Source organism: Muscardinus avellanarius, assembly GCF_963383645.1.
Source record: "Muscardinus avellanarius genome assembly, chromosome: 11".
Classification (NCBI taxonomy): Eukaryota; Metazoa; Chordata; class Mammalia; order Rodentia; family Gliridae; genus Muscardinus; species Muscardinus avellanarius.
The window spans coordinates 112606265-112629992 of NC_137797.1; the positions used below are offsets into that span (position 1 = coordinate 112606265).

The following is a 23728-nucleotide window of genomic DNA, read 5'->3' on the forward strand; positions in this document are numbered from 1 at the left end:
TAGAACAGTAAAGAAAAAGAGACTTAAATATTGTAGGGCATGTTAATCTTACAAACTGCAAGAGTATATTAAGCACTGCCTCAGCAGTGTTTAGGAATTTGCCTTTTTTTTTTTAAATCTTTTTTTTTTTTGGTGGTACTGGGGTTCCTGGAAGCCCTTCTACCTCCGGGCTACGCTCCCAGACCTATTTTATATTTTTGAAACAGGGTCTCTTATGCCAGCGCGGCTGGCTTTGAACCTGCCCGATCCTCCTGTCTCCGCCTCCCAAGCGCGGGGATTACAAGCGTGCGCCACCACGCCCGGCGTAGGAATTTGCCTTTTAAGTGAAACTTTAAAATTCATAAATTTTCCATTAAGAAGCAGGGTTGTTTTTTTTTTTTTTTTTTTTTTTTTTCCTGGTTACTGGGGGTGGAACCCAGAGGCTTTTCTACCTCCAGGCTATACTCCCAGACCTATTTTATACTATTTATTTGGAAACAGGGTCTCACTAAGTTGCTGAGAGCCTCACTCAGTAGCTGAGGCTGGCTTCCAACTTGTGTGGTCTTCCTGTCTAAGCCTCCCAAGCACGGGGATTACAAGCATGTGCCACCACACCCAGCTAGAAGCAGGTATTTAAATATTATCTATTTGAATGTTTATCTCAAGCTTCTAACACATACCCTGTGATTTAGTGATTTAGTAATAAAAATCATTATAGTCCAAAAATATTCTGATTTTCAATGGAATTTAATCAACTAGCTAGCTAGGCTAACAATGTAAATTTCCAACTATTTTTTGAAATTGCTAAATATGTTAGCATGTAAAGTTAAATCCCCACTTACACTTGTATGTCAAAGTTTTTTAATACTATACTTATTTTTCTAAAAAAGACAAAAAGATTTTCAAGAACTTTCAATCCTTGAAAAATATTAAGTATTTTCATTAAGCAAACTAATTTAGAAAATAAAATGACTTTTCTAAAGCATGAAAAACAAAAAGCATTAGTTCTCACTTGGTATTTTCACAAATGATCCCTTTTCAATTTGAACATCAATGCAAGAAATTTAAAATAAAAATACATATATATGTATACATACAAACCAGGTAAAAGCTCATATTTCTTAATTTTATATTTAAATTTTTGTTGTCTTAAAAAATAAAAAGTTACAATGTCAATAAAGTACTAAAACATGCTGTGAGGGAGGAAAACAGGACACTGGTTTTCTACTAATTTAGCAGAAGCACATTTTGATTGTAATTATTTCTAAAATCAGTGAGTGTATCTGCTTTTTCAGTGTGAGCACCCCCATCACCAATTCCAGAATATATGATTTTTGTTTCCAGCAATGCAGAGAGAGAATTGGAAGCCAATAATTAAGAAGAAAAGATCACTAACCACCACCAAGAATTTTAGTGTCAGGACCTATTTCAGAATAACCTTTTCCACTTCTTTTTTTACTAATATGAAATTTAAATTAAGTTTTTAAAAATCAGTTAAAATTCTTAACAAATAGTATTTTTTATTTTGGTGCATAAACTTTCACCAAGATTTGACTTCATCAAACATTTCTTCATGTTGAATCTGCAAACAATTCTTGCAAAATTATTTCAAGAAAACACATCAAATACCCTCTCTATATACACAGATATCAGCCTTCCTGGGGGAGGGGATAGAGGAACAAGACATATCTAAAACTAACTGTGTGCATTCCTGACTGTCTCAAGAAACCTTTCCAAATCTGAGCCCCTCTCAGGTGCCCCTCTCAGGTGCCACTGAAATGCAACCATGCCACTACTTGGGAGGACTCACTGAGCACTACACAGCAGTGCTCAGTAACTGTTTTATCAGTTTTAACTCATAAAAAGCTGAAATTCAAATCTGAAATACCTCACTCGCACAAACCTAATCTTCAACAGAGATTCAGCAAGATAGGGGAAGTGTTTTGTTTAGCTTTGTTATAGTAGCATCCTGGCAAGCTATCAACTAATTGTGTGTGTGTGTGTGTGTGTGTGTGTGTGTGTGTGTGTGTGTGGTATTAGGGGTGGAACCCAGAGGCTTTTCTACCTCCAGGCTATCCTCCCAGACCTATTTTATACTTTATTTGGAAAAAGGGTCTCACTAAGTTGCTGAGAGCCTCACCAAGTAGCTGAGGCTGGCTTCGAACCTGTGCGATCCTCCTGTCTCCGCCTCCCAAGAGCGAGGATTACAAGTGTACGCCACCATGCCCGGCTCTCAACTAATTTTATATATCTAGAAATTAATAACAAAACCAGGAAAAGTACTCGCTCCACTTTTAAATTTGAAAAGCTTTTCATTTTATTTGTATATAATGTTCAAACTGGAGGCGCCATATGAAAACCAGCTGAACCAGAAATGGCGCTCTGGGAGGCTGCTGCTGGCACCCCTTTTACTGACTCCTCCACTTCTGGTTTTAGCTGGCATTTCCAGGCACAGCCAAAGGGAAGAGGGAAATCTATCAGTTACTAACCACCTGGAGAAGATGAAACTAGGTAGCAGTCCTAGTACACAAAGAACAAGGCTGGGTGTGGTGGCACACACTCCTAATCCCAGCATTTGGAGGCTGAGACCAGAGGATCGTGGTTCGCAGACAGCCTCAGCTACTTAGTGAGGCCCTCTGCAACTTTGTGAGACCCTGTTTCAAAATAAAGAATAAAAAAATAGGGCAGGGGGTCAAATGCCCCTGGGTTCCATCCCCTGACCCGCCCAAAAAAAAAAAAAAAAAAAAAAAAACAAGGGGCAGGCTACAGGCAGCACACTGGCAGAAGATAACGTCTTTCCCTTTCTGATAAAGACTGAAAGGACTGCAGAGAACAAAGCATCTACTGTGCTCTGGCCAGGTAATATGCACTATTGAACTACAAAAAGATACATTCTACAACCTTTACCTTGAAAATTAAGAGAGTAAAATTCCTCTTGCCCTTTCACAAAATACCCAAGTCTGACTTTAAAACTACTAAGGTTAGTCTATAAAATTTGGGTTGAACGTCTGATCCAACTTCTGGTGTAAACGAAGTCTTCCAGAGTCAGGGATTAGTATACTACAACTTAGAGGACAAATAAGCTAGCAGTGATGTTTGTGTTTCTAAAAGGTCATAGGGGAGGAGGAAGGGAAGGAGGAAAGAAATGAGGAAGGGAAATTAAAAAGAAAAATTAAAAAAACACCACTTGCGGACCTGGATGCCCAACTGTTTACTATCTACCCTACACAGGAAAAGCTTGCTGCCCCTTAATCTATGAGAACTTCAAAATGGACGTTCTCTTCATACTAACCTGAATATAATTCTTTTTGATGTTTACGTTTTCAGGCTCATGAACAAAACCAAAAATCAGAGCATAAAAGGCTGATAAAATACAATAAAGATATGTATATTTGTTCTATTTAAATAATAAACAATAACAGATGAATAACAAATACCCTGCAAAAGATAGGGTTTCTGTTTTTCACAAAAACTGAACATGTAAAATTCATTAAAATATATGTACCTCATATCATATTTCTAAAATTACTTGGAGAAGCTCTTTAAAGCCTTCCAAAAGCATGAAGATTCAGGTTAATTTCAATAAAAGATAAGTAAATTTCAAAGCAAAATAATCTGTAAGCAAATCAACAAGTCCACTAAATAAAAATAAGCCAAGGAATAGAAATTAAATATCTAAGTGGGTTTAGCAACATACATTACCTAAAGATATCAATAAAACAGGATATAAGTATAAGAACAGCTGAGTAGTATGTTAAGATGTTTTATATTATATCCCTCTATATGCTAATAAGATGATTCACATAAATTTTTCTCAAGGCAGTTTTAGCTTCTATATCATATATCTTCAGAAAACAAACAGGGGCACAAAAGCAGTATGAAACTTAAAAATCTCTTTTAAAAGGAAGCCAGTTTTCTAATCAATTATAAGTACTGTGGTATATTAATGCATTAATGTCAAACACCAAAAATAAATGAGCATTTCTTTTTTTTGTGGGGGGTACTGGGGGTGGAACCCAGAAGCTTTCTACCTCCGGGCTATACTCCCAGACCTTTTTTTTTTAATATTTTATTTTGAAACAGGGTCTCACTAAGTTGCTGAAAGCCTCACTAAGTAGCGGAGGCTGGCTTCGAACCCATGCGATCCTCCTGTCTCAGCTTCCCAAGCGTGGGGATTACAAGCGTGCACCACCACTCCCGGCTATAAATGAGCATTTCTGAGGCAGTAACTACCAAGGAAAGGGGCCATTCCTGTTTAGTGAGCAGCTCTGTGGATGGGTGACCAGGACATTTCCCTTCCTGTCCTGTGGCCTTCCAACTCCAAGTGTGGGCTGTGGATAACCAGCATCGCCTAGGAGACAGCTACAAGGGAAGAACCCTAAGTCGCTGAGTTAAAACTGGACTTCCATGACCCCTGCTGATTGTATGCACATTGAAGTACCAGAAGCAACCCTCCACTGCAACCCTGTATATTAGGTGTCTTGTGTTTATTTTTTCTTTGTGAAATATTAACTAGAATGTTTCCTAGTCTAGAATGCATCTTAAAAAGCTACAAATAATTCAAGTATAATAAAATGTTAATAATGGAAGAACCCAGGTAGTAAGCTTGCACATGTTTTCAATAAAAAATTTTAATATTATACTTGAATTTCTTCAAAAGCAATATTAGGCAGAAAAAGTTACAAATATTACAATCATGTTTTCTGAGCACCTAATTTCCTGAGGCAAACCAAGGAGACTGGTCAGAGAGGACCAATAAAAAGAAGGTAAGAAACAAGCCTCTCCCCAGGCTTTGGAACCTGGAACTGGATTTGAATGCAATCTTAGATCTTCTAAAGCAAAGTGAAGTTATATATACCAAGTCTTCCTTTACTCTTTAATCATCATGTATTAAAAACAGCGCTAAAGAAGAGGAATTGTATCTGATTAAACACCAGAAATTTATCTTAATCCCAAAGACAGAAACAGAATTTAGACCTAAAATGGAATTTACTGTTCTTTGTTTGGGACGTTTTGTTTTGGTATTGGAGACTGAACCTGTGGTATACTACCTCCAAACCATACCCTCAGCCTTTTGTCACTTTTTAATTTGAAACAGGAGTTCACTGAGTTGCTAAGGCTGGCCTTGAACCTATACTTCTTCCATCTGAGCCTCTCAAGTACTAGATCACAGGTGTGAGCCACTGGCCCTGGCCTTCCTAGGATTTCTTACTGTATACTAAACTTTTATTTTACACAAATACATTAAGTAACATCAATTGAAATTACTTTTATTTTACCTACAGAAAAAGTCCTTTTTAAAAGATGATTTTTCAAACAAGCTTCACATTATATTTGGCATTAATTTTTGTCAGAATAATGCACTGAATGAATAACAGAATTTCTACTAACTTTCTTTGTGTGTGTGTGTTCTCACGTGTGCACATGTGTTAGTGAACCCAGGGGCACTTCACCTGAGCTACCCCCAGCCCTTTTTATTCTTTATTATTTGTGTGTGTGTGGTACTGGGGATTGAACCCAGGGGCATTTTACCTCTGCACCACATCTCTAGCCCCCCTTCTTTACTTGGAAACAGGGTCCAAGTTGCTGAGGGCTCCACTAAAGTGCTGAAGCTGGCCTTGAATATGCAATCCTCTCGTTGACTCCTCCCAAGTTCAGGAATCAATGTGTGTACCACCATATATGGCTGACAATACTCTTAAAGGTGCTTCTAAAACATGAAATTCAAAATGTGTTGCCCTGTTCTTTGTGTTTACATATCTAACTGAAAAACTTTCCACATTTCTTGAATCTTAAACACACAACGTGCTAAGAGAGTTGAAGAAAACTTCAACATGAGAAAAACAAACAAAGCTGAAAGTGATATTACGAACACGGGATGAAGAAGCCTTGTCTTGGTAGGCGTGGTGGCACACACTTGTGATCCCAGCACTTGAAAGGTTAAGACAGGAGGAGCAGAGGTTTGAGGCCAACCTCAGCAACTTAGTGAGACCCTGTTTCAAAATAAATGAGTTGAAGGTATAGTTCAGAGGTAGAATGCCCCTGAGCTCAACGGTTCAAGCCCCAGTAGCACACACAAACCACCCCCCAAAAGGAGAAGAAATCATTTACCAAATAAACAGTGTTCTATTTCCTACTTTAGTAAAACTGAAAGAAAAACTAACAGATGACATTTAGCAGCGTAACATACAGAAGTATCATGCTAGCAGGTATGTGCGCCTGCTGTGTCTTTGCCCCCTGCTCCAAAACAGTGCTACTAGGGTGTCAGGAAATCACTTGGCAGACTTTAGAGAGGTCTGGTTTATTCCAGTTTTACTTACCTGTCTCGTCTTAGCTGATGTTTCAATAAAAGGAATGCCATAACTTCTTGCTAAGTCCTGAGCCTGTTTTGTGTCTACTGTTCTAGAAGGCAAATCACACTTATTTCCTACTAGGACCATAGGTACATCTTCAGAGTCTTTAACTCTTTTAATCTGTTCTCTAGAGAAGAAAAAAAAAGTTATGGCAGAGGCATTAGTAACACAAAAATGCTTCAAAAACTGTCTGCAACTATTTGCTTGAAATTTAGCAAAATAATTTTCATTTAATTCTTAATTTTTACCACAAATAATTTTCCTTGTTTCTCTTATTTTCCTTCCCTCTTGAACAGAAACTTTATCAGCTCTTAAAAGATGAAATATCCATAGTACACTAAAACTACATTCTAACAGGCTGGTATGATGGTACATCACAATGATTAAACAAAGTACTGAAAAATTTCGGACCAAGAGTCCTGTGCCTATTTTTAAAAAATATAATCTTAGAAACATGTATATGTGGTTAAATATGTACACAATTAAAGATATTTTTGCCAAAATATGAGTTAACAATATTACAGTTGCATTCACATGTCAGTAGTGCCCCCTTATGTGTGTTCCAACTTCCAGTGGGTTCCTAGAACCCTGGATCACACCAAACCTGACCTGTATCTTGTCTTACATCTACATATCAATGATAAAGTTTAATTGGTAAACTAGGGTTAGTAAAAGAGTAACAATAACAGAACAATTACAATAACCCACTGTAACAAAACCACTTGACACAAACTGTTTATTTCTGGAATTTTCCATTTAATGCGTTCAGACCACAGTTGAGCGTAAGTGAGACCACAGATGGGGTACTGTGCTTCTCTGAATCTGACGACTGGAAAGACTGACTTCCATGTGAACCAAGTAACTACGCTGCTTACTCCCTTCTATATGCTGCTAATTTTCAACTAAAGATGTGCATGAACTCTAAACTGGGACTCAAATGACATTCTTTCACAATTTCACATGCATGTCAAAGACTCAGTACAGGAGAAGCGGGGAGACAAGAGTCAGGATCAGTTCAAACCCCCAGTTCTTCTGCTTATTAGCTGAGTAAGCCTGGAAGGTTAACAAATTTCACCTATGACTCTAAGAACATTCTACCACTATCAAACACCCACATTTCTTTTTTTCTATTACTGGGCCACAGAGCAAACATATTACATACATACTCTTAAATAAAATGTTAAACTTCCTAACGAGGCTACCTCACGGCTATTGACGCAGCTAGTGAGTGGAGTATCTACTTAATATGCAGGTTTGTGAAAATAGTAACTTCTCCAGGAACTAGCATATAAAATATATTTAAAATAATCATTATTTTAGTCGTCACTTTTATGCTCTTTTTAGATTCTTTTTTTAAAAGCTGCAATTACTCTAATTCAATTTTTGCCCCCTTGGTACTGGGGATGAAATCCAGGGGCATTCTACCTCCAAGCTACACCCCAGCCCTGTTTTCTATTCTTTTATTTTGAAACAGGGTTTCAGTGAGTTGTAAAGGCTAAGTAGCTGAGGGTGTCCATAAACCACGATCCTCCTGTCTCAGCCTCCCAAATGCTGGGATTACAAACATGCGTCACCACGCCCGGCTTAATTCTTCAATTTTTTACAACATTCAAATTGTATTTTAAAACATATATACATAGTCACTGTTTATCCAGGAAATTCTACATTACACATACATGATTTCTAAGATCCTTCATGCACACCATCTAAAATCACCTTTTGATATTTTATGATTTTTACTTTTATGATGTATCTAAAAAGATGAACCTTGTTTCTCATTTAAAATAGTTAAGCATACAGAAAGTTCTGGAGTCAAACAGGCAGAGGTTTCAGTCCCTGTACTAGTACTATCTATGCAATATGGACAGCTTATTCAACTGCTCTAATCCTTAAGAGCTTCATATGTAAAATGGGAAGATTACCTACCTCACAAAAATTATAAACTTTAAATTAGATAACACAGACATGGTGCTTAGCAAAGACTCAATAAATGAAAGCTACAATTATTTCTCAATGCCAATTTACTACATTCAACTTAAACCCACCTATAGTGGTGAATGTCTTCAAATGACTTAGTATTATTTATGGCAAATACACAAAGAAAGCCCTCCCCAGTCCTCATGTACTGGTCCCTCATTGCACTGTACTCCTCTTGACCTGCTGTGTCGAGAATGTCCAAGAGACAGGTTTCTCCATCAATTACTACTTGTTTCCTGTAGGAATCCTGAGAAGGGAGAAACACAGTCTGGGTTATTATAGTATACCTTTTTAAAAGGTGTTACATAAACTCAACAACAAAAAAGACAACCCCATTACAAATGGTCAAAGGACTTTAATAGATATTTCTAAAAAATATAGACAAATGGTTAATAAACATATGAAAATATGTTCAACATCATAAGCAGGAAATGTAAATCAAAACTGAGATAGAATGGAATCCTTACACCATGCTGGTGAGAATGTAACATGGTATGACCATTCTGAACAGCTTGGAAATTCCTTAATAAGCTAATGGTGCAGTAACCATCTGATCCAACAATTTCATTCCTAGGTATTAAACAGATATGAAAGCAGAGGTTCAAACAGGTATGTGTACACCAATGTTCACAGCAGCCTTATTTATTAATGCTAAAATGAAGAAATGAAGAAACAACTTTAAGTGTCCTCAACAGATGGATGAACAAAATATAGTAAATATACAAAATGGAGTATTACCAGCCAAAAACAGTAGTGAAATTCTGATATAGGTTACAACATAGATGAACCTTGAAAATATTACACTAAGTAACATAAACTAGACACAAAAAGACAAATATCACATGATTCTGCCTATATGAAACACCAGCACAGGAAAATTCATACAGACACCAGGAGAACGAAGTTACCAAGGATGGAGGATTGCGTAATTGCTCTTTAATGGATACTGAGTTAGTCTGAGATGATGAAAATAGTTCTGAAAGTAGACTAGTTGTGTTAGTGGCTATACAACACTGTGATGTTACACAACCCATGACTGTACTGCCTGCAACTAAACTATACGCTTAAATGACTATGGCATAAAAATTTATGGTTATTTTACCACAAAAAATGTGTTTTAAAAGGTGTTATGTGGAAATTCAACAATTCAAATGCATATACTGGTAACAAAACTACTTAAAATAATTATGACAAAAACAGGATGGTTCTACTGCAATCTCCATTACTTCAGATGCTTAGATAAAATAACCGACTTACAAATAGCTGGCATGCATCTACCTTGTTTATAGTAAAGGAAAATGAAAAGCACAGTCAACAAATGGGATTCTAGTGCTCCCATCCATTTCTAAAATGCCTGGGAACAATACCTCACTGCCACGGAGGCCACAGCTTAAAGGGTACAACTCTTCCATCTGCAAGTCCTGGGGGTCTCCAGGAAACAGGGACAGAAGAGATTTTAAGACACTATCCAAGGTCGAGTGAGTGCCAAGCGAGTGAGGAGGGCTGGGTGCACAGCTCAGCAGCAGAGCACTTCCTAGAGGCTTCCCGGACTGGACTGGAGCCTAGCACTAAAAAGGGGGAGGGCGGGTAGCTTTACAAGAATCTTAAAATGAAACCCGCTTTTCCTCTGACTTTTTTTTTTTTTTGGTGATGGTACTGGGGTTCCTGGAAACCCTTCTACCTCCGGGCTACACTCCCAGACCTATTTTATACTTTTTAAATTTTGGAAACAGGGTCTCTTAAGCCAGCGCGGATGGCTTCAAACCTGAGCGATCCTGTCTCTGCCTCCCAAGCCGGGTGGGTGGGTGGGTGGGTGTGTGTGTGTGTGTGTGTGTGTGTGTGTGTGTGTGTGTGTGTTGTGGAGGGGGGATATTACAAGTGTGTGCCACCACGCCCAGCTTCCTGACTTTTGAGTGATATTTGCTACTAAAATTTCACATACTCAGCCGGGCGTGGTGGTGCACACTTGTAATCCCCATGTTTGGGAGGCTGAGACAGGAGGATCGCGCAGGTTCAAAGCCAGCCTCAGCTACTTACTGAGGCTCTCAGCAAATTAGTGAGACCCTGTTTCCAAATAAAATTATAATATAGGTCTGGGAGTATAGCACAGAGGTAGAAAGCCCCTGGGTTCCACCCCCAGTACCACCAAAAAATTCACATACTCTACCAAAAATGCTCAAAAACTAAGGAAAGGGGATGGTGAAATAAACATGGAACTGTGGAACGACAGGCAGGCCTGACAATGGGCTTAACGTCTATTACTTATCATCCCACACATGGCCCATAGCACTTAAATGTCCTTCATCCATGAACTACTTTATGGACCATCTATCCTTTGAGAAAGAAAGAGCATGAGAGGGAGGTATTAAAAATCATGTTTTTTTGTAAAATGTTTTAAATATTGCTTAGAGAATAAGAAGAATACAAAGACAGAGTATGATCCCAATGAAACAGGTGTATACAGTTGTGTAAAGGTATTTATACATGTATTTTAAAACTGGTGGTATATGCACATCAGAATATTTTAAGAGGCTACTGTCTTTGATGGCTTTTTTTTTTTTTTTTAAGCTGAGGATGAACCCTGGGGCACTGTATCTGTACCTTTTATTTTGAAATAGGGCTTGCTAAATTGCTGAGCCTGTCCTCGAACTTGGGATCCTTCAGTCTCAGGCTCCCAAGTACTAAGATTACAGGTGTATATCACCTGGCCACCTGGCTTGGCAGAAATAATTTAAAAGAGTTATCCCTTGCTTATTATTTCTTCCTTGAAACTAGATGGAATACTAAATGTATTTCTTTTTTTAGCTTTCATTTATGTATGTATGCATTTATTTCTGGTACTACAGATTGAACTCAGGGCCACACAGATGCTACCACTGGGTTCCATCCCTAGTGCCAAACAAACAAACAACAACAACAACAAAAACCCTGGACATCTATAGTTGAAACAATCTGTGAAAACTGGTCAACTGTTCCCAACTATGACAGAGCTGGACTGGTTGCAGAGAAGGAAAGCTAAATCAATGGTTATGAGAGATGTTTGTTACCATCAGGTAGCAAGGACATTAAAAATCCGTTCTCATGACGGAATTTTTTCCCTTTTATTGGTGCACAGTAATTGGACCAGCACTCCAACATATAGGTACTGGAAGAAGCTTCCTCAATAACACCTTGAAAGCTCAAGAAATTAAAACAAGACTGCATTAAATTAAAAAGCTTCTTGTGCAGCAAAGGAAACTAGCAAGTGTCTAAAAAGAGAGTGTACTGAATAGGAAAAATCTTTGCCAGCTACCCCTCTAATAGAGGACTAACATCTAGAATATACAAAGAATTTTAAAAACTTAACTCTAAAGAAACAGATAATAACCCAATCAAAAAATGGGCAATTGAATTGAATGGACACTTCTTGAAAGAAGAAATATAAGTGGCTACTAAATATATAAAAAGATGTTCAACATCATTAGCAATCAGGGAAATGCAAATCAAAACTACACTGAGATTCCTTCTAACTCTAATGGAATGATAATCAAGAACACAAATAATGATAAATGCTGGACAGGATATGGGAAAACAGGAACTCTTATACACTATTGACAGAACTGCAAACCAGTTCAGCTACTACAGAGATGAGTGTGGAGATTTCTCAGAAGATTGGGGATGCAACCACCATATGACCCAGCTACACCACTTCTAGGCATCTTTCCAAAGGAACTGAAATCAGGACATTATAGCAATACATGCATTATCTATGTTTATAACAGCACAATACACAATAACCAAATTATGGAACCAACTTAAATGTCCATCAACAGATGAACGGATCACAACTCTGGCACATACACACAGTGAAATATTACTCATCCATAAAGAACAAAATTATATCATTTGCAGGGAAATAGATGGAACCTGAGAATACTATTCTAAGTGAGACAGCCAGCCTCAAAATGCAATAGCTGTGTCCTCTCATATGTGAGAAAAGATAAAAATTCGGAAACACGGGTGGCATCAGATAGAAATGCAGACTCCAATGGAGTGATGGAGGGGTTTAGGAAAGAGAGGAAGGAGATAGACATAAAAAGAAGGTAACAGTTGAAATAATTCTATGTACATACATATATTAAACTACCAATACCAATCTCAAAGACATGTGCAGGGAAGGGGGGAGAGAGGGAGTAGGACAGAGGGAAATGCTCCATGAGATGTATGCACATATAAAACCATCATTCATGTCAGAATTTTCAACTAAAAATTAAGACATTCTTTAAAAGTAAGGATAAAGTAAATAAAATGTATTTTCCAAGTCCTGAATACTCAGAATTATGAGAAAACTGAATATTAGCTTAGGATTAGAGAAGATACAATGTATACTACTCCCAAGAGGTAAAACTATGATTGGTTAAAAAATCCAAATAAACTCAAAAAAATCTGCATAATGATTTTGAAAATAAAAATGCTATGAACACAAATCTGTAACCTGCTGAAACCATGGGGCATTCTCCCTCAGGCTGCTGCCTTAGGTCAAGTAATAATGTAGTGTTGTGGAATAATTTTATATCCAATCTTAATTATCATAAATGCTATATAACTTCATGCTTATGCATCTCTTACTCCATTTGACCTTAATGTCAATTTCTTTAATCCAAAAACATAGTTTTATTATTCAGTTTACTGATGCTTTAGAAAGAAACAGGAAACAATCTAACAGTCTATAATACTTTAATACCCATTTTTTCTCTCCAAAATGAACATTTACTTCTCCCTTACCATGCTATTATCAAAACTAGAAGCACCACAGAGTGACTGAGCCTCATTTTTAGACAGATATCAATCTACTGTGCTGTGACCCAGCTTCACTTATCTAGTGAACACTTTCCACTGTCAGCACACATACATTTACCCAATCCTTTCCAATAACTGTATAATATAACTTGTATAGATGCACCATCATTTAGTTCATTCTCTTTCCATGGGTGGACATAATGGATTTTTCCATTAAAAAAAAATCATGAGTAGCACTGAAATAAACATTCCTGTATGCGTGGATACATATAAAAAATATATATTTTTTAAATATTAATCCAATTAAATCCTTGGGATAACTTCTAAGAAATGGAATTACCTATAGTTTAAGTTTTGATACATATTTCCACAAAATTTGTAAGAATTTACCCTATAATAGAGTGCACATTTATCCACATTCTTTCCAGGATAGTTATCATTCTAATCTTAGCCAATATGAAGGTGTAACATGTTATTTACTGTTTAGACTTATATCATTGACTTACGTGGTTTTTTACATATTGGTATCACGTGTTTTACTTTGCATTTGTTTTGATAGATAGGCCACTATATTTTTAGCTAATTGTTTCTTCTACTTGGATGTTTGCCTTTTAATTCATATTTAAAATAGCTTCCCATTATATGAACCAAAGAGCTTTCCTGGTTTTCATTTGCCTTGTAAAGATACTGTGTTTTTATGTACCCAAATAGCTCAGTCTTTTACTAAATGTTTTCCTTAAAGTTTTAGGATACTATGGAAATGAGAAGGAATTTCTACTTTTCTCAAGGAAGAAAAATATTTACTCTTAATTCAACAAGTAAGGAAGCTAACCTCATGTGAATTCACTCCATATATGTTCACTTAGCTAACACTAGAAAAACCAGAATTTAAGACTGACCATACCATTTTTATTTCACTTGTGTAGTTTAACTTTAGAAGTATACACCATGAAATGAATTCTTACTCTGGGCAAAAGACAGGGAAGAAACTGAGGAATTAACTCAAAATTTTTCAAAAACATGCACTTCCTAGCTTTCTGCGTTGAAAAGGGTCTAGAAGTACTGGCACCCCAGGAACAATCTACGTCTTGATTTCTAAATACTATTCCTCACTAGTGAACAGGGCTCCTTGGTCAGATGGCTAAATCCATGGTGTGGACTACACTGTTAGAAAGTATGGAGCCGAAAACCTGAGGCGGCACGTCAAAAGGCTGGAAGACCAGCATAGACAGGATTCTCCTGGCCATGAAAACACACCTAAGCACCCAAATCAGTAATTACAGCAAGAGACTTCAACACACTGAGGAGTCCATGAGTCTTGCTGACACAAATAAAACAAACCTAACGCATAAATAAGGGGAAGAAAGGAAAGAGATCCCTTATTTATAGCAGATGCCAATTAATTAATGTAGAGGTGACGTTAATGTAGAGTGGTTCCATTTTGCAGCCATTATGGTAGTAACTTATTCGGACAAAAATTACCAGTGTAGTGCACTACATTCTACTGGAAGCAAACATGCTAGAGGACAGGCTACTTAGTGTCAAAGTACCTCCTCAGAGTCCTAATCAGTTATTAAGAAATCAAAGATAATCTTACAAGGAGAATCTGACAGACATGGCCTTGACCACAAACCTCAGTGTCTTCCTCGCTGATGGGACAAGCCAGCATCTTCCATCTCCTGGTATGATGCAATGAGAAGGACACCACTTACGAAGTGTTCCTGCCAAAACGATTTAGCCTGAAATCCAACAGTCTACAAGACATCAAGCCTGAATTCTGTGGAAGGCTCCAGTCATAAAAGAGCAAGAAAAGCTGAGAAACTGCTCTAGATCAAGAGCTTTGGGACATGACAACTAATTATTCATACTGGATCAGAAAAGAAAAGAATTGCTAGACGAACCTTCTTAGAACTAACAAATTAGGTATATGGACTGTTAGGTAAGGTAGTGCATTAATGTTAAATTTCCTAAATTTAATCACCGTCTTGTGGTTATACATGGACATATTCTTGCTAGAACAGGGTTGTCAAACAATTTCTGTAGAGGGCCAGACACTAAATATTTTAGAGTTTTGGTCTCTGTCAAAACTACTCAACTCTATAATGCAAATGCAACCTTTCACCAGGTATAAACAAACAAGCGTAGTTATGCTCCAACAGAATTTCACACAGCAGGCAGGATACAGATCTGTCTTAGAAGATAGAAGTTCAACAGTATAACTTACTCTCAAACAGTTCAGCAAAAGTAAAGAACACCTAGTCATATGTGTATATACTCGCGTAAAACATACATACGGATCTAGAGGAAGCCCTTACGGCAGAGCAGTAGGGATCTAGGTTCAAGGTAATAGCTTCTCACTGCACTAGTCTTTACTACTTTTCTACTGGCTTGAAATTTTTCAAAATACAAAGTTGAAAAAATTATCTAAGGTACTTGGCTAATGCCTTTCCTTAATCCTCTCAAATATTTTGATTTTACTACTCATTTTATTATACTAAGATCACAATATTACTTCCATAATACTAGGCACTATGAGACAATAAAGTTTGAGATGCAGGAAGTTTAGTGCTCTCCTAAAAGTATAGAGCCTCGGATCACTGACCTAAAATACTGCTTTTCAAAATAGAGTGTAGTCCAGTAAGTTTCATGAGGCAGGGATACAGTCTGTTCAGCATACCCCCAGCCCTGGGGAATGCTGCACGGGACAAAGAGGACAGGACACTGAGTAGTATTTCCAGAATTAAGGAAATTTGCTACATTGTTAAAACTAGACATTCCCGAGGTGCCAACCACAACACTTTTTCCTTTTACTTATTTCCATTATGCACTTCCATTTGCAAGTTTTTAATGCTCTGTAAACATAAAAATCCAAGGCAGAATAATACAGATCTAATAAGTTTGGAAATCCAGGTCTATATAATTACTTTTTTTGTACCAAGGATTGAACTCAGGGGCATTCTACCTCTGAGCTACACCCCAGCCCTATTTCTTATTTTTATTTTGAAACAATGTCTCACTAGGTTGATGTGAGTCTCACTACTTGCTGAGGCTATCCTCAAATCTGCAATTCTCCTGTCTCAGCCTCCCAAGTACTGGGATTACAAGCCTATGCCACTATGCCAGCACTATAAATACTTAAGTAAACACTTAAGTTATTCTAAATTCAGCACCTCTATTTTCTGTTATTCTAAAAATTAGGTGCTCCACAACTTAGCTAACAATCCTATAAAAACCTACAGAATGTGAACCTTCCTAACTTGCCATATCCACATAAGTCCTCCTGACAGGACCTACACACCACACCACAGAGGGCTTTACACTGTAAAACAGCTCCTGAGTACACACAAAGAAATCCCAAGAGCAGGCTGCAGCTTTCAGACCCACCTGACAGAGCAAGTTCAATCAGTACTCAAGAAAGCCACCTGTGTTCTAGTGAAATCTATTCACCTAGGTAGTGAGGCCTACCTAGTCCACAGGGTCATCTTTACCTCAACATCAGCAGAGCAAAGCTGATATTTAAAACTCAATTATGGTAAATAGGACTTTTACACAGTCAATATATTTACAAGTTGATATAACCACAGGTTAAAATATAAAAAATATCCAAACTTGGGATTTCATTGTCATTTTAAAAGCAAGTAAGCTACCAGTAGAGGGCACTCACAAAAGGGAAACAAGCTAGCCACAACCTTAAAGAAAAATGCACTTACAAAATTGCTGTGTATATCTTATTTTAAAAACAGAATTTTCATCGAACGACAGAGTAAGCTAATGTGTGCATATTACTTTACAAAAAGTAGAGTTTAAATCTACATCATCTTTGAAAACTAATATAAAATTTACCTTGGGACGTGAACTTGACAATTTACAAGAGGCTTAAAGCTATGGTAACACATACTAGGGTTTCAACCTCAGAATGTGACGTTTGGGGCCAGAAAGCTCTTTGTTGTGGGGGCTATCTTGGGCACTTTACTAGGTTTAACAGCATCCTCGGCCTCTCCCCGATCCATGAGACGCTAGCAGCAGCACCTCCTAAGTTGTGACAACCAAAAACGTCTCCAGATAATGGCCTCCAGTAAGCGTGGCCACCCTCGTGGACCATATATATGCATATATACACGGAAAATAATAGCGTATAGTATTACATAAAAGTGTCCTAATACCTCTATTCTATATTGGTTTACTACTTCTATAACATTATAATAACATAAATACCCTTATTCTATAAGTTATATGAAGAAACAATGAACAAGAAAGAATAATAAGTCTTGGTAATGAATACCCTATGGCTCAAAGCACTCAGATGGAACATATCAATTCAGCTATGAATCCACTCTTCCTTACTGTGCAGGAAACTGTTTCATCAAAGCACATAATACTGGGGCTGAATTATAAACATCACATTAACCAAAGTAGGCAGACGTCAAAGAAGTAGAGCATAAGCCGGGCATGGTGGTGCATGCTTGTAATCCTAGCATTCAAGAGGCTGGGACCGGAGGATCACAGTGTGTGGACAGCCTCAGTTACTACTTATTGAGGCTCTCTGCAACTCAGTGAGACCCTGTTTCAAAATAATGAATTAAAAAAAAATAGGGCTGGGGTGTAACTCTGAGGTAGAATGCCCCTGGGTTCCACCCCCAGTACCACAAGAAAGAAAGAAAGAAAGAAAGAAAGAAAGCCTGAGAAAAGTACTTCCAGCTATATTCACTTTTACAGACACATTACACATATGCAACAGACACTCAATGTGCATTTGCTAATTGATTAGCTGATCTTTATAATTTTTTTGTGTGTGTGGTACTGGGGGTGGAACCCAGAGGATTTCTACCTCCGGACTATACTCCCAGACCCAATTTTTTAATATTTTATTTAGAAACAGGGTCTCACTAAGTTGCTGAGAGCCTCACTAAGTAGCGGAGGCTGGCTTCGAACCTGCGCGATCCTCCTGTCTCAGCCTCCCAAGTGCGGGGATTACAAGCGTGCACCACCACGCCTGGCTGCTGATCTTTATAATTTTTTAAGACAAGATTTTTTTCTTCCATTAAATTTTACATTGGGCAAAAACATTTCAGGGAATATGTTTGGATAACAAGTGACCTCTAAACTATAAAAGCATGTATTTCTAACTAAATATGTTTGAGGACTTGCTATGAGCATGTTTTTTCCTCCGTTTTTTCTTTTTGTTTTTTTTTTAATTCCAGTGGTACTGGGAATTGAACCCAGGGGCATTCTACGTCTGAGCTACACCCCTAGCCCTACTTTATCATACTCTAAGTGGTGGAGGGCTTTACTAAGTCGCTGAAGCTGGCTGTGAAACTGTGACCCCCTCCTGTTTCAGCCTCCCAAGTCCTGGGATTACAGGCATGCGCTCTAAACCCAGCTTGCTATGAGTTTTAATCATCTTGCCCCACTAACAAGATTTCTCATTATATTGAAACTTTTTGGCAGATTTCATAAAAGATAAAAATAAAACCTTTTAGAACAGAAATCAAGGTGATTATCATGGCCAGAGCTGAAATATAAACACTATGTGTTGTGTCTAATTCTGTATCTCCACCATAAAGCTGCTATTAGTAAGTTAATGACAAATTTTGGTATATTGATAAATCTGAAATAGTCTACATTATTAAGTAAGTTCTTGATAAATCTGAAATAGTCTACATTATTAAGTAAGTTCTTAGTTTGAAAGACCACTAACTTTCACTTTTTAAAAGTTGTATGAGGTTTAGTGGACATACATGCATTTTCAGAAAACTTAAATTCAAACCCCATCACCCACTCGCTTGGCTCCTCAGGTGACTTAGAGCCTTGTAGAGTTCATTCTAGAAAATGAAAGAAACAATGACTGTTCTCCCTATTTACCTCATAGCGGAATGCACTGCAAATTCTAAATAAATTACAGAGTTAACTCATTTACTTTTTAAAATTTTTTTCTATGTTAAAATAGAAATTTGATAAGAATTCCAAATGGTCAGTCTATGCCCTAATTTTCTCTCTGACCACATTATTCAGCAATCAAAACCTAACAGCAGCAGTGAAGCCTGCTATCCTCCTTTTTAGCTTGTTATAATAACTTGGAGCCAGCATTTTTATCCAATCAACTTTCTACTAAATTACTCAGTTCTTCTGCCTTTATTATAAACTCCGTCAAGTGTCAGTTCTGTGGGCAACTCACAGTAACCGGGAAGATAAGTGATAACCAATTTTTTTTTTTTTTCAGCACTGGGGATGGAACTGAGGGACATTCTACCTCCGAGCTACACCCCCAGTCCTATTTTTTATTCTTTATTTTCAGTCTCACTGAGTTGCAGAGGGCCTCACTAAGTAGCTGAGGCTGTCCTCAAACCATGATCCTCCTGTCTCAGCCTTAAGTGATAATCTAGAGGTAAGGGAATGTCTGTTTCAAAGTTCACAGGTTATCAGTGATAACCAGTCAAGGAAGAACCCATAATCAGAGTTAGGAGTAAGTTTATAAACTTTTCCTACCTTCCTCTTAAATAACAGATTAATGGTTAGCTTTATTTCTTCAAGATTTATACTGCTTTTGAAAATGTTGAGCAAAAGGTTTCCTTCTCTATTTTATATATTTGCACACCTGTAGCCTCATGCTACATGCATGAGTAGAACATTCAAGACTTCTGATAAGAAAAGAGCATAATGGAATCTCTCAGGTTTTCAGAAAGACGGAAAGCAGTTATGCTAAAATCATCTTCCAAATCCCAAGAAAATTTCCAGGCTTAATCTGCAGAGAGGTAAAACTTCCTTTTACCTCTGATATAAATGGGAGAGTAGACCAACTAACCTTAGATTTGGAATACAGATCAAAATGGGTGAATCTTCCTCAAAAGGAAAACCAAAACCAAACTATAGTACAGCATTGAAGTGACCTGTCAAAAGTAAATATTGAAATTCTATTATCATTCCAGTACTTGAGAGGCTGAGACAGGCAGATCACAAGATTACAGCCAGCCTCAGCTACTTTTTGAGGCCCTCTGCAACTTATTGAGACCCTGTTTCAAAATAAAGAGTAAAAAATAGGCCTGGGGGCATAGCTCAGAGATAGAATGCCTCTGGGTACCATCCCCAGTACCATAATAAAATAAAAAAAAATTCTATTACCTAGGAGGTCCACTTTAATTAGACTATTCCCTTTCCTAATCCAAATTCTTAAACACAGAAGACAAATGAAAGTTGCTTCTATGTTTAAATCAAAGTTTTGCAAATAAGCATTATTTCTCCATTTTTGTGTGTGTGCAACCAAAAATATCTGACATTTCCTTAGGAACAGCTATCTAATCAATCCTTGAAGTTCTAACATGCATCAACATTTTCCCCAAGGCCACCAGTGTCCTCAGAACCCACCCCAGTGCAAGGTCTTTCTTCAAGACAAGACACAGCTCAGACTTTAACAGGGCATTCAGACCTGCTCTCAACGCCACAGCTTAGGACTTAGGCTAAGATCTGGGAAATTCTTCAGAACTGATTCTTAGGAACTGGTACATCAGAATAAAAGTAAAACCGAGGGATGAAGAGGGCTTAAACTAGGGCAAAGATGTCTAAGAACTAATCTAACAACATACAGCTATTTTACAGACAGGGTGATATATTTATTTTCACCTCCACTGATGTTAAATCCAACATGAAGCTTTGGATTATGCATGAAATATGTTAACAATTATCTTCTGAGAATGAGTTAATAGGGACAGTATAGAGTATACCTCCTTCAGGACTTTGAGATTAGATAAATCCTCATCTGCTAGGGGTAATGTGAGTCCAGTGCTGCCAGAAGGCAGTAAGGAATACCACCTAATCTCCTGGTCTCTTCCAGGCCTGTGTTCTACCATTTTGCCATGGGCCTTTACTTTGGAAGTTTTCATCAGTCATAAAAAAAAAACCTGAAAATAATCCTGAAAAGCATATTAATCAAATTGTATTTAAAAAACAATCAACACTTCCTTTGAGTAAACAAAACAAAACAAAAGGACTGCAAAGTAAAAGGAAGGACTGGTAGTGGTTCAACTGCACCATAACTCACACCTTAGGCCAAGAATGAGCTCTCAGAAATATACCAAGTAAGCCAGGTGTGGCGACACACGCTTGTAATCCCAGTACTTGGGAGGCTGAGACAGGAGGATTGCAGGTTCGAAGCCAGCCTCAGAGCTTAGTGAGACACTATTTCCCAATAAAATATAAAATAGGTCTTGGGCTATAGCCTGGAGGTACAAGGCCCCTGGGTTCCATGCTCAGTACCACCAAAAACAAACTAACAAAATAAAAACCACCAAGTAACTGTAAGTCCCATTACTTAAATGTTGAGGGAAAAAATACTAAGATCTTTAAAAAAAAATAATCATCATCATCAAGCCGGGTGTGGTGGCGCAGGCTTGTAATCCCAGCATTCAGGAGGCTGGGACTGGAGGATCACAGTTTGTGGACAGCCTCAGCTACTTAGTGAGGCTCTCCACAACTTAGTGAGACCTTGTTTCAAAAATAAAAGAGTAAAGCTGGGCGTGGTGGCGCACGCTTGTAATCCCTGCACTTGGGAGGCTGAGACAGGAGGATCGCACAGGTTCGAAGCCAGCCTCAGCTACTTAGTGAGGCTCTCAGCAACTTATTGAGACCCTGTTTCCAAATAAAATATAAAATAGGTCTGGGAGCACAGCTTTCTACCAGAGGTAGAAAGCATCTGGGTTCTACCCCCAGAACCACAAGAAAAAAGAAAAAAGAAAAAAGAAAGAAAGAAAGAAAGAAAGAAAGAGAGAGGGAAGACAGGCTAGGGATGTAGCTCGGAGGTAGAATGCCCCTGGGTTCTATCCCCAGTACCGCAAAAAAAAAAAAAAAAAAAAATATCCAACCATCAAATGACTACATTTCACCAGTACAATTTAATCTGACTTCCACATATAACATCAAAATACCAAGAAACACATAAAAACAAAAGCTACATTCAAAAGAGTTATTTTGGGGTACAGATAAAATACAAACTCACATTTTTACCCTGACACAAAACTCTCAAGGACACTTAAGCATCAGAGTGAATGTCACAGACCTTAATAGTCTCCAGAAGTAGAGCCCCACAGATCTATGGTTACATATACCTTCAGTTAAAGCCTGGAAACCCAAGGACACTTCAGATAAGAAGATAACTTTCAGTATAATCGCTTTAAAATAGGTACTCAAAAATGTGATCAGAGAACACCCCCCCTTTTTTTACCTCTATTGTAGGATCATATTCATCCACAAAGTGATTCTGAATCAGCTGTATCGTCAAGGCACTCTTGCCTACGCCACCAGCTCCAACTACCACAAGTTTATATTCAGTCATTTTCAGCAGGCCTTATAATAAAAATGGAAATGTGACTAAATTAGAATATGTCACACATGAGGTTAACTCTTATCAATACCTTTTAACACAAACTCACCTGTGTCTGGAAAATTATAAGGTACTCTGAAATTCAATGATGAATACTTCAGTTGACTACAAATGTGGATTATAATGAACTGTACTTAATTTACAAACTCCTTCATCAACATTTAGGAAAAACGCATAGAGTACACAACTGGTTCTTTTACCGTCTCTTCAGCCAGACTGCAGTTCTGCAGCAGCTGATGGCTCTCACAGGACTTATGGCTCCACTCAGCACAAGCCTATAGACACCCACACAAACTTGTTGACAGCTATTCCCACTCCATCTGCAGTGTCACTGGGTGGCTCTGGCTCTAGGAGTCAGTGCTGGATATGCTAAGTCTCTAGAATATGCTAAGAGTGTCTCTGCTGGAGACACCTATAGAAAACCTTCACTTATTTGTGTGTGTGTGTGGTACAGGGGATTGAACCCAGGGCCATTCTACCTGCCAGCTACACTCCCGGTCCCTTTTTAATTTTTTGTTTTCAAAGAGGTTCTTGATCGGTTTCTGAGAGTCTCATTACATTGCTGAGGCTGCCCTCTAACCCATTACACCTCTGTCTCAGCTCCCATTAGTGGAATTACTGGGGTGTGCTACCACAATGCCAGGCTAGAAAATCTTTAAAAAGCATCAACAGAGTAGTTCTCTTAGGCAGGTAGTGAGAATCAGATGAGGGTCTAGTGCCAAAGTTAGACTATGTGATAAAAAATATAAATTTAGATAGTGAAGATGAGGACAGTATCTGATGACATTTTAATCTGTAAAATACTCTGCAGAGAAAAACAAAGGAAAAACAAAGAGAATTTTGGATTAGGACCATTAATCATAACAGATGATCCTAAATATCAGTGCTGAAAAACAACACTTTTATACAAGTAAAATAAATTAAATTCAGAGTAAATACTGCTTTAATAAGAAAAAAAATTAGCAGGGTGTGGTGGTATATGCTTGTAATCCCAGTGCTTGGAAAGCTAAGACAGGAAGATCGAAGGTTCTTAGACAGCCTCAGGTACTTAGTGAGGCTGTCTGCAACTTAGTGAGACCCTGTTTCAAAACAAAGAATAAAAAATAGGGCTGGAGGTGTAGCTCGGAAGTAGAATGCCTCTGGATTCAATCCCTAATACTGCAAAAAAAAAAAAAAAAGTAAGTGAATATTTCTCAGAAATTCACCTTTGACTCTGCAACTGGTACATTCTCAACAGGTCCAATAAATATTGACAATGTATAATTAA

The 23728-nt window shown here is 37.8% G+C and overlaps 1 protein-coding gene across 2 annotated transcripts in view; it reads right to left on the reverse strand.

The window, feature by feature from the left end:
• The window catches only part of KRAS (KRAS proto-oncogene, GTPase), a gene marked incomplete at both ends in the record, with an annotated part of 29176 nt that extends 6757 nt beyond the window's left edge, over window positions 1–22419 (reverse strand). Inside the window, 3 exons of one of the 2 annotated variants that reach the window (XM_080705210.1) lie at window positions 6300–6459; window positions 8378–8556; window positions 22303–22413. In XM_080705210.1, the coding sequence (XP_080561336.1) occupies window positions 6300–6459; window positions 8378–8556; window positions 22303–22413 (450 nt within the window). Of the gene's footprint in view, window positions 1–6299; window positions 6460–8377; window positions 8557–22302 lie in introns of both variants that reach the window. The other variant, XM_080705211.1, reaches the window with a different exon arrangement.
• Window positions 22420–23728: the final 1309 nt, after the last annotated feature.